This window comes from Carassius carassius, chromosome 47 (genome assembly GCF_963082965.1).
Source record: "Carassius carassius chromosome 47, fCarCar2.1, whole genome shotgun sequence".
Classification (NCBI taxonomy): Eukaryota; Metazoa; Chordata; class Actinopteri; order Cypriniformes; family Cyprinidae; genus Carassius; species Carassius carassius.
In genome coordinates, this window is record NC_081801.1 from 3,249,672 (window position 1) to 3,262,216 (window position 12,545).

At 39.9% G+C, this 12,545-nt stretch overlaps 1 protein-coding gene across 7 annotated transcripts in view; it reads left to right on the forward strand.

Annotated features, from left to right (window-relative positions):
* The window catches only part of LOC132130824 (electrogenic sodium bicarbonate cotransporter 1-like), a 52,362-nt gene that overhangs the window by 36,197 nt on the left and 3,620 nt on the right, over positions 1-12,545 (forward strand). For 3 of the 7 annotated variants that reach the window (XM_059542641.1, XM_059542640.1, XM_059542644.1), the window contains 8 exons: positions 478-639; positions 824-1,002; positions 2,244-2,316; positions 3,293-3,361; positions 4,183-4,290; positions 4,391-4,456; positions 5,178-5,339; positions 5,438-5,531. In XM_059542641.1, the coding sequence (XP_059398624.1) occupies positions 478-639; positions 824-1,002; positions 2,244-2,316; positions 3,293-3,361; positions 4,183-4,290; positions 4,391-4,456; positions 5,178-5,339; positions 5,438-5,531 (913 nt within the window). Of the gene's footprint in view, positions 1-477; positions 640-823; positions 1,007-2,243; positions 2,317-3,292; positions 3,362-4,182; positions 4,291-4,390; positions 4,457-5,177; positions 5,340-5,437; positions 5,532-12,545 lie in introns of those variants that run through there. The other 4 variants (XM_059542643.1, XM_059542639.1, XM_059542642.1 and 1 more) reach the window with 2 other exon arrangements.

Sequence of the window (12,545 nt, forward strand, 5' to 3'; positions counted from 1 at the left end):
ATGTAAATGAGGATGGCAAATTAAATTAAACTGTGATATATTATACCCAAAAACTCTTCATACAGTGGACTACCAGTAAAACTGATAAGGTTGGGAGCAAAAAATGTTCAGACACTTTGACCTGACCATGCTTTGCTTAATTGTTATCTGACATCATCAAGATGAATTTGTTCTGACAAAGTTTAACTCTTGAGTTCTTGATCACCATTTTCTAAACTATAGCAAATAAACTTTGATCATTTGTGAAATGTTGAAGATGTCTGAATAAATGTTGCTCTGGCTGTATATACTGTAACATATATGTAGTATAAAATATAAAATATGTGTGTAATATATATATATATATATATATATTTATTATTTTTTATATAAAATATTATATTCAAAATACCAATAAATGTAATATAAATATATGTTGTTGTTTTTTAAATTTGATTTAAATGTCTAATTATCCTGTATTTTTTTAACCCTAAATAGCCGACGAGTCCAAATCGTGGTTGGTTTGTTCCACCGTTTGGAGGAAACCCGTGGTGGGTTTACCTGGCATCACTCTTACCTGCTCTCCTGGTCACCATCCTCCTCTTCATGGACCAGCAGATCACAGCGGTCATCGTCAACCGCAAGGAGCACAAGCTCAAGGTACAAACGGCTGATGTGGAAATGCTACACAAACTCAGGGGCTGATGTGGAGTATTATGAGGGGCACTGCTACTGCTTCAGTCGACACAGGACTTAGATCTCAAACACAAAGTGCTGTGCTTAATATAGAGAACTGATCATTTACTACAGGTCATGAGTGTTGTTTTTCTCGCCCTGAACGCAGAAGGGAGCCGGGTATCACCTGGACCTGTTCTGGGTCTCCATTCTCATGATCGTGTGTTCGTTCATGGGTCTACCATGGTACGTGGCGGCCACCGTCATCTCCATCGCACACATAGACTCTCTCAAGATGGAAACTGAGACTTCGGCACCTGGAGAACAGCCCAAATTCCTTGGAGTCAGGTGAGGGGAAAAGTCCAAATGCATTGAAATCATGAGGAAAAATTTGCTTGAATCGCTCTGAACTGTATCTTAAATAGGAAAAACTTGATTACAGCATCAAAAACTCTGTCCTTGCTAAAAAAAGACAAACAATTAAACAAGTTTAATATACCATGTGTGGAGCAGCATTTTAGACCAATGGGATTTCACTGTGGGCGGGGCTACGCAAAACAATGTGAATAAATAGATCATAAACAACCAGCATAATGTGTAAAGATGGATCAATATGGATTTTTATATCCCTGATTTCAATTTCTACATAGAATGAGGATGATATAATGCATAATCCATCATCTTCTGTAATGTATTTTTTTTATAAAATCTAAAAAAAGGAAAGATTTTGTGCTGCTGACTTTTGATTATTTTTAACTTGAAGAGCTAAAATAATGGTAGCACTTTACATTAAGGTTTTATTTGTTAAACTTATTTAACTATATTAGTTCAAATGAACTATACTTACACAGCATTTATTAATATTAGTTTATGTTAGGTTCAACATTTCCTAATACATTATTAAAATCAAAAGTTGTATCTGTTAACATTAGTTAATGTCCTTTAAACTAAAGTTAATAAATGCTGTAAAAATATATTTTTCATTGTTAATTTGTGTTAGTTATTGCATTGTCACCAAATGAGATCTTACTGTAAAGGGTTACCAAAATAACTAAAACGAAATAAACAAAATAATAATTTATAATTAACCTAATAAAGATCACAAAACACAACAAAATTACTAAAACTTCAACTAAAGTGCATTAAAAACTGCTAATAATTTTTTTTTAATTCAAAATATTAATAAAAATGATAATAGTATCTCAATCATACTAAAATAACACTTATGTAAATGTAAATATGATGCCAATGTATATACACTCTACAATTTAATGACATCACGTGAGATAAACACCGATTTTGCATAGAATTTACTCATTTATTCATTAATAAAATGAAAGGCAGAAGTAGTTTATCATCCATTAGTATTTATTTTCCGTTGGCGAGGCTTTCTGTGGAACTGAGGAGGAAATAACTCTCATGTTTTATCAGTCAAGCAGACATACAGTAGTGCTAATAATCCCCAAATGACTAAATATCTCAAAGAAATGATCTGATATATCAGTTCATCACTAGTTATGTGTGGCTTTATTGTGTCCCGTTCACCAGACTGTGGCTCATGCTTGTTTGGTCGATTCTTTCTCATGCAGAGAGCAGAGAGTCACAGGAACAATGGTGTTTATTTTGACGGGTCTGTCGGTCTTCATGGCTCCCATTCTGAAGGTTTGTACTTTCATATTTATTCAACCCTATCTACACTGTCCTCTTGAATACTAAAACTCATCTTTGTCCTGGAGATTAAGACTGAATGGAGCTTAATGCGTGTGTGTTTGCTTTGAGTTCATGTGTACGGCTTAAAGTTGACAAAATATGTTTTTTAGCACATATGCACGTATTTATCAGTTTTTTTCTCTTCTGGGAAAACAGACCACGAATATAAATGACTCTGGCTCGTAAATATCAGGATCATGAATCATATCTGTGATGTAAACAGGAGAGTATTTGAGAAAATATCAGTTGTGTCTACAAAATATTAGGGTATTTTAAGCTTTTCTGAAGTGAATTGAAGGGTTTATAAATGTAAATAAATATAGGGCTTATATTTATATAGCAGTATATCTGCAGCTCTGTGAAACTTGATTTCTTGAATTCATTTCTGAAAAAAAAGTTTAAAATGACTGCTTATCAGAATAAAAAAGCACAAAAATCTATCTATCTATCTATCTATCTATCTATCTATCTATCTATCTATCTATCTATCTATCTATCTATCTATCTATCTATCTATCTATCTATCTATCGGTATCATTGTGATACATGTATGATTATGTACTTCTTCATTGGTTAGTGCTTTTACTGCCCCCTACTGGACATGTAATTTGCAAACATCACAGTTTGGGAAAGGACTTTGACCTGTGAACGGAAAAAAAACTTACACCAGGATGTAAAATAAGACCAAGGCTTTCATCTTGGTGTGCTTTTTGTCAGTAACACAAATTCTGTTTCATTATAAGCTGTTTGCATTGCTCAAATCTCCTCCTTTGGTGACGAGGTTGAATTTGGGGTGTGTTTGATGGATACAGCTTTTTGTCTTTGATTCTGTATGTGTGTACGTATTGCTTTATGTGTCTGAAGACAAATTGAAGTGGTGTTATTGATATAATGCTATAATACAGTGTGTTTGGTTTGATCTGTGCAGTTCATCCCTATGCCCGTCCTGTACGGTGTGTTCCTCTACATGGGTGTCGCCTCTCTCAATGGTGTCCAGGTGAGTTCATGCAGCTCAGCGAGTGTCGTGTTACTGTTCTGCAGAAAGAGATTCTAATCTTCCTGACTAGAGGAACTCCACTGGAGCCTGGGAACCCGAGTGATTCCAGAACTTGATCTGAGTTCAGGAAAGTGGGGTTAAATCATATAAAGTGTTATATGCATGGATAAATCTAGAGCCCGTCAGGACAGATTTGTGCATCAAAATGTGTTCAAATAATTGTTCTTGCTGTTAAACCTTGATTCATAAGTCATCCGGAGTCTTTTACATCTTTCTAAGCGACCAGACTTACTATATTTGTCTTATTATATAAATATTATATTTTTATTATATGTCTTTTTTTTGGTACGTTTTTCTGACAACAGGAAATAATAAATTAAATATTTTAAAAGATCTAAATATCTAAAATAAAGTACATTCATATTTTTATTCTATTTTATTGTATACTGTTTTATTTTAATTGAATTTTTTTTTCAATATTTTCAATACTTTGCATTGAAATAAGTTTTCATTTGCATTTCAAAATTTTCACTGATTATTTTCAATGTAATATCGTTTTTGTTAAAAATATAAATAAAAGTGGAATATATTATCTTATTATTTATGTATTTATTATTATTTTTATTATTATGTGTGTGTGTGTGTGTGTGTATATATATATATATATAATACAATTTTGTGTATACTTATATTTATATTATATATTTATTTTAATTCTATTATACATTATATATTTAAATATAATATAATAATATTTCACCTAATTTTGGTGATGTCTGCTTCTAAATAAACTATGAATTAATCTTTTTTTGTGTATGTAGTTTATGGATCGTCTGCAGCTCTTGTTGATGCCAGCAAAACACCAACCAGATCTGATCTACCTGAGATATGTACCGCTGAGACGGGTTCACTTCTTCACCTTCATACAGGTGTGTGTGTGTGTGTGGTCACATGCTCAGCCTCATAAAGGGGCTCACATCTATAGCTTTAGAGCTGTATATGCATGATGAATGTGTGTGTCTGTCACAGGTGCTGTGTTTGGCTCTCCTGTGGGTGTTGAAGTCAACAGTAGCGGCCATCATATTTCCTGTGATGGTGAGTCTTTTATTTGCAAACACAAAATGCACTCAGTTGGTTTAATGATTATCTGATGTGCACTGCATGCAAAACTGGAAATCTAATCAGATCCACAAAAAAACTTTTATTCTGTAGTCCTTAAGAAAATCATTTACTTGCACATTCCAGAAACATGCTGACCTGAAGACCTTATAATGAAACATCAACTCAAGTTTCTAACCCTATAAATCCTATAATATCATATTTCATACACAGATTTCTAAGGCCTTAACATGATCAAAACATTACTAAAAACCCGTTGTACCCAATCTACAACATGGCTTCTGTCATCTGATTGATAGGTTGTACAAATAAAAAAGACATTATTGGAAAATACAGATTGACAGCTGATATGTATATGCATTGGATATAATACTTAATAATAATCTTACACTGTTATAAAGTTCTCATTGACTTCTCTCAGAATTTCATCTTACTTTTTGTCCATATAAATATCAGAAACTGCATCAAATTGCATACTTTTGCTCAGTTTGGGCCTCTGAAGAATTTTGTCTTTCTCAAAAATGAGATCATCATACAACATGTATCAAAAATAAGAATCAAAACACATATATCTCCTTAAAGTTTCTATAAACTCTTCCATTTAAAAACAAAACAAAAAAAATGATTTCATTATGACGTGCGGCTTTACAGGGTTAATTTCCACACACCTGAAACCTCTTTCGGTTCTTTTTTCCAGATTCTTGCATTAGTCGCCTTGAGAAAGGCCATGGATTATGTGTTCTCACAGCACGATCTCAGTTACCTGGATGACGTCATGCCCGAGAAAGACAAGAAGAAGAAAGAGGACGAGAAGAAGAAGAAGAAAAAGAAAGGAAGCATTGACAGTGACATGAACGACGTGAGTCTCTCTCTCTGTGTGTGTGTGTGTGTGTGTGGTAGAAACGGGCATTTCTGTAAAGCTGCAGTGGTAAGAATGTGCCACCCCTGCGTTTACAGTCAGATTTTCCAGCCATTGAGAACATTCCCAGCATAAAGATCTCAATGGAGACCATGGAACTGGAGACAGTGCTGGGGGAGAAGCCCTCAGACCGTGAGTAAACCTCGGGCAGGGGCTCCAGCCGTCACTCTGTCCTGTTACTAACAACTTCAATAATGGCCTCTCCCTCTCCTCTTCCGGCTTTCCTCACGCACTCCTCCGGAAAACATCTCTGAATCCCGTCTTTCTCATTGTTTATGGTGTTGCTTGGTTTCCTGGCCTGTGTGGATAACAGATAATACAAGCTTAATCACTATACTGCAACTTTGTGTGTTCTGTTTGTATTCATAGAGTCAGCATGCAATCAATGGACCCTATGTACTTTGCTAATACATGTGCCTTTTCGTGCATGATTTATTCCAAATGTTTGTCTTTCAAAATAATATGAAATATAGCAAAATAACTTAAAACCAGTTCGCTTGTCATTGATCGCTTTTATTTCTCAAACTCTCCAAGCACTTGGATTTATTCTGCTCTATATTTATTGGATTTATGTGGAATTTAGTGATTAACGATTTCAGGTCCATAACGGTTGCATATGTGACAGGTTAAAGGAAATACTTACTGTACTGTTATGGGTTAAAAGGTTTTAGTAAATTAATAGGATGTGAGTATCTTAAAATATTTAAGGTTAAAAAGCTCATGCGTTCAGTACTAGTAATAAGGATTTATACAATTCATATAATTGTGTTAAAAAGTTAAAATCTGACATGTTTACAAAGGGTAACAATTATAAGAGCAATATGTAAACGTTATATTGATTACTTCATTTTGTAGTGCCTAATTTACAGGTGAAAAGTGTTGATCTGTGATCGCCAAAGTGATCTTAATCTATGCACCCGTGATTGATTGCTTTTGTCTTCCAACCCTTTTCTCCGGGGAAATCGCGGTCTTTTCCTCATAACACTAAAGTTTTCAGTGAGGAAACACCTATATCACTCTTGTGATTATTTCTCCCCTTTTTCAGGGGTGTAACATTTTGGAGGCACCGCTGGGATTGCTGTTCAGATGTCCAGTGGCCACATACTGGTCGTTAAATTCCGAGCCAGCTAAATCCCCCCATAACAACCCGGGCAGGGAGGAAAGTGTTGCTGTTCGAAGGGACCTGGATCCTGGTGGCTAAGTACGTGTCAACTGAGGCCATTAAGAGATCATCAGAGACAGTAAAGACCATCTGGTTCAAGTCCTGCACAGTAAAAGTTTCTCCTGTCCTGTCAACATGACAACCACGTTGGAAGAGCTACAGGGAGAGTTAGTAGGGAAATTGCACACCCTGACTAAAGACGAGTTACTAGAGATATGTGATTTTCTTGGCATATCAGGTGAACAGAGAAGAAATGTCCAAGACAAATCCCGCATATCATTGATGACTCGTATCATGATGTTCATTGAAAGAGAGGAATTGGCAGAGTTAGAAGATGGCGGCATGACGGAATTGTTACTACTTCAAGACAAAATGGCGGAGATAATCAGTGGCATGGACAACAAAACAGAGCAAACTGAACAGGATATGGAACCAACAGAAACAGATCGCAGAATAGAGGAACCGAGAGCTGTAACCCCACAACAAGGAGTGAAAACTGAGCAGGTTACTGCAGTCAATGCAATGATCAGTGATTCTCTGCGCCAGCCCCAAATCCCTGTCCATCCTCAGGTGAGCATTCAGCCCTCACCTAGCGCTCAGCCACAGCCCAGTCAATACTGGCGCAAAGAGTTTAAAATTTCTGGGCAGATAGGTGAACCGGGCCAGAAAGAGAAACTGATTTTTTCCAGCCTTGCCCATCAGATTGAGAATGGACTTAACAGAGGTTATCCTGAGGTAGAAATTGTAGATGCAGTAATCAGGGCTATTTCTCCGGGCTCACAGCTCCGCAGCTACTTGGAAGGTAAACCCCAGCTAACTCTTCCCACGCTTAGATGCATCCTGCGTTCCCACTTTCAAGAGAAGAGTGCGACAGAGCTTTACAAACAGCTAACTTCAGAATCACAGCACTGCAAGGAGACCCCTCAAAGCTTCCTGATGCGCGTCTTCGATTTGAGGCAGAAAGTACTGTTTGCATCCCAGGAGTCAGAATCAGGACTTAAGTATGACCCGGCGCTGGTCCAGCGTATGTGTTTACACACAGTCCTTACGGGTCTCCAGAGTGACAGTATCAGGATAGACATGCAGCCTCTCCTGCTAGATAGTGAAACATCAGATGAGGTTTTGCTAGAGAAGCTTAACGTTGCTTGTGCTAATGAAATAGAAAGACGAAATAAAAAGCGGTTTAATGCCACACAGCCTGCTACAAATGTCAGTGTAGTCCAGTCAGATGATACGCCATCTGCAAAGTGTTCTGCGAAGGACGTCAAAGCGAAGATACCCGCAGAACTATTAACAGAGCTAGCTGAACTTAAGACGGGGGTAGATTCTCTAAAAGGTCTCAGTGCAGAGATAGCTCAGATTAAGGAGACATTACAGCAGCCTATGTTTCAGTCACAGCCTTATGCTTATGCCCCACCTCCAGTTAGGAGGCCAGATAGGGAATTCCAGCCACCTCTTCCCCAGCAGCAGTATTACAGCAACTACAGACAGCCCCAAACACCACCCGACTCTGTACAGCATCAATATGCACCTAACTGGTATACAAACCGCTCTGCTCAAGCTACAAGGAGGTGTTTTATCTGCCAGCAGGCCAGAACTGATGAACGCTGCACACACTGCTTCCGATGTGGGAGTGGAGAACATTTTCAAGCTGGATGTAAAATCCGTGGCGTCAGACCATCACGAGAGGCCCCTTTAAATGGGAAAGGGTTACCGCTGAGGGACGAGTGTTAACCATAGCTATCGAAAAGTCCCAGAAATGTGCAAATTGTGCCAGAGAAGATTTAATTGAGAACCTGAAACAATGTTCATTATGTAAAGAGACACTGTATTGTTCCAAAACATGTCAAAACCAGCATTGGACCAAACATTCTGAAAAATGCACTCACCTGAAAATTGACTCTACCAGTAAAAAGCTTTTCTGCACAGAGGAAAACGGCCTCTCTTTGCCATCTCTAGCACAGGTTTGCCACCCCCATAAGGTCACCTCGTTAGTCGGCAGACAGTGTCTTGTTGAGTGTCACCTGAATCACCAACACCTCCAAGCTCTATGGGACACAGGCTCTCAGGTCTCAGTCATTGATGAACGATGGAAAGAGGAATACCTCCCAAACGCAAGGCTGAGAGATGTTTCAGAAATCCTGGACTCACCTGACGATCTAAGATTGACTGCAGCAAATGGGACTGAAATGCCGTACCTGGGATGGATTGAGACAACTTTTCGCCTAGCCTCTGAAACTGACCAAACAAAAGAACTGATCATCCCAGTGCTGGTAATGAAAGGCTGTCACCTATCTCATCCAATCATAGGTTTCAATGTTATTGAGCACATCCTGGCAATGACTGAACAGACTAAGCGGTACAGTACAGTGAGAAAAGCTTTTCCAAGCCTCAAAAGAAACAAGGTGAGCGCTTTTATACAGGCTGTTAGCGCAGAACAGACAGATGAATATGGGGTGAAAATAAAGGAAAAGAAGGCTGCTGTACCAAAACACAGTAGTATTCAGATTGAGTGCCGTCTAGCTTCCCAGCCTTTCAAAGAGGACACGACAATGCTCTTTCAGCCAGACCTGAACCCTCAGTGGCCAGATGGACTTGAGTTCTTTGATACTTTAGTCAGAGTCAGGAAAGGTGTTTGTCCAGTCATTATGCTTGATGTCTCTAACCCCACTGACCATGACATTGCCCTGTTAGGACGCACAATAATCGGTACAGTACAAACCATTATGACTGTGCTACCTGCCCAAGTCGTTGAAAAAGCTGTCACCTCAGCCACAGTGAATCATACCAGCGTTCGAACCCAATGTAATTCTAGTGAACAGTGGGATCCACCAGTAGAGTTAAGTCACCTAACCGAAGGGCAGAGAGAGGTAGTTAGGCAAATGCTTAGAGAAGAGTGTCACTCCTTCTCCAGATCAGACAATGACATTGGCTGCATTGAACGGTTGAAAATGACTATTTCTCTAAAGGACTCAGAGCCGGTCAATCGCACATACATGTCAGTGCCCAGGCCACTGTATCAGGAGATGAAAGGTTACCTTCATGACCTCATAGCTCAGGGCTGGGTGAGAAAATCAAACTCTTCATACTCTTCACCTGTTGTGTGTGTTCGGAAAAAGGACGGGACCCTCCGGTTGTGTATAGATTACAGAGAGCTGAACCGAAAGACACATCCCGACCGCCAGCCAATCCCTCGGGTCCAAGACATCCTGGACAGTTTAGGTGGTAATTCCTGGTTCTCCCTCTTAGATCAGGGAAAAGCATATCACCAGGGGTTTATCTCTGAAGAAAGCAGACCACTGACAGCATTTGTGACCCCGTGGGGACTCTATGAGTGGATACGTATGCCATTTGGTCTCATGAATGCTCCTGCAGCTTTTCAGCGTTGTATGGAGGAATGTCTGGAAGGGCTCCGGGATAACATCTGCATTCCTTATCTTGACGACACACTAGTTTTCAGTAAAACTTTCGACAGCCATGTGAATGATGTGCGTAAAGTTTTGCAGCGCCTCAGAGAGTATGGCATCAAACTCAAGCCAAGTAAGTGTGACCTCTGTAAACCCCAGGTCCGTTATTTGGGAAGAATAGTGTCTGCAGAGGGCAGCAAAGTTGACCCAGCCGATTTTGAAGCAGTAAGAGCATTGAAAGATATCAGACCAGAGACGGTGGGCCAGCTCAGAAAAATGCTTGGTTTACTCACTTACTACAGACAGTACATCAAAGACTTTTCTAGGAAGGCCAGTTGTCTTTATGACCTCCTGAAAGCAGAGAAAGTACCTGACCACCCACGGAAAACTAAAACAAAGAAAATAAGTCACGTTGTGCCCTCAAACAAGCCAATCATGTGGAGTGACCAGCACCAACAGTCACTTGAACAGTTGATTGAATGTTTGCTTCACCCACCAGTCTTAGGTTTCCCTAATTTCACTCAGCCATTTGTTGTACACACTGATGCGTCACACCAAGGCTTGGGAGCAGTTCTCTACCAAAAGCAAGATGGGAAGCTTAGGGTCATTGCTTATGGTTCTCGAACATTAACAGCAGCTGAGAAGAACTATCACTATCACTCTGGCAAGCTAGAATTTCTAGCTCTAAAATGGGCAATCACTGATAAGTTCCGTGATTATTTATACTATGCTCCGACATTTACTGTGTACAGCGATAACAATCCGCTCAGCTACATACTGTCTACTGCAAAACTGAACGCAACCACTTCCAGGTGGGTTGCAGAATTAGCTGATTTCCACTTTACGATCAAGTACAGGCCGGGCAGAGAGAACAGTGATGCAGATGCTTTATCAAGGATGCCACTGGATGTAGAGTCACTGATGAGAGAATGTTCTGAAGAGCTTCCACCAGACACTATTACTGCCACGATACAAGCAGTTGAGGTACAGAAAGAGTATGTTGCAACTTGGTCACTCTCAGCTGCATCTATGTCAGTATCAGTTGAAGGTGAGACAACCGCTGCATCCATCAGCTCGATTCCAAAAGGTGAAATAAGAGAAGCACAAAAATCTGACCCGGTCATCCGTCCTGTGCTCGATTTCAAACTATCTGGTTCCAAACCACCAGTTAAGGAGCAAAAAGAATCCAGTCCAAAGATAAAATGCCTATTGCGAGAATGGGACAAATTGACAATAGACAGTGATGGCATTCTGTACAGAATCACTACAGCCCGCAAGCAGTTAGTTCTACCAGAGCAGTACAAAGGTAAAGTGATGCAAGAGTTACACAATAACATGGGACACCAAGGTACTGACCGCACTGTATCACTAGTCCGTGACCGCTTCTTCTGGCCATATATGCAATCTGATATTGAGCACTATGTGACTAAAACTTGTAGCTGTGTCAAACAGAAAAAGCCAAGCCATGAAATAAGAGCTCCTCTGACAAACATTGTGACTACACAGCCATTTGAACTGGTATGCATAGACTTCCTCCATCTTGACAGATGCAAAGGCGGATACGAGTACATCCTCGTTATTGTTGATCATTTTACACGCTTCACGCAAGCCTATGCCACCACGTCCAAGTCAGGAAAAACTGCTGCGAATCTCATCTTCAATGACTTTGCCCTGAAGTTTGGGTTCCCCGTCCGCATCCACCATGACCAAGGGGGAGAATTCGAAAATCAGTTGTTCCATCAGTTAAAGAAACTCAGTGGCATGGCGGGGTCCAGAACAACACCCTATCACCCGATGGGTAACGGTCAAGTGGAACGTATGAACAGAACCTTGTTGCAAATGTTAAAGACACTAACTGAGACACAAAAGTCAAATTGGAAAGAGTCCCTGCACAAACTAGTTTATGCATATAACTGCACCCGTTGCGAAGTGACTGGCTATTCACCCTTTTATCTTCTGTTTGGGAGATCACCCAGGCTTCCAGTCGATATGCTCTTTGGATTGTGCACAGAGACAGGTCCCAGTAACCAGCGAGACTATGTGGAGAAATGGAAACAAGGGATGGAGGAAGCATACGCCATTGCAAATGAAAATGCTCAGAAAAATGCTGAAAGAAGTAAGAAGTACTATGACACCAAAGTAAGGAGTGCAGTGCTACAGCCTGGCGAGCGAGTTCTGATTAAAAACCTTACACCAAGAGGAGGACCCGGTAAACTCCGTAACTATTGGGAAGATACAATTCACACAGTAGTGAGACAAATGGGTTCAGACCTGCCGATTTATGAATTGAGACCAGAAAAGGGTAGGGGACGCTCCAGAGTCCTGCACAGAAATCTACTCATGTCCTGTGACCACTTACCATTTGAGACACAACCAGACATGACTAACGAGGACAAAAGTAAGAAAAAAAGGAGACATCAGCCTGCATCACAGTCTTTTGACTCTGATGAAGACAGCGGGGATGAATATGACCTTCATCATGAGCCACTACAAGTCCCCACATACATTGAATCAGCGAGAGAGTCGGAACACAGACCTCCACCACTAAAAGAGACTGTTGTAGTGCCAGTTCCTGAT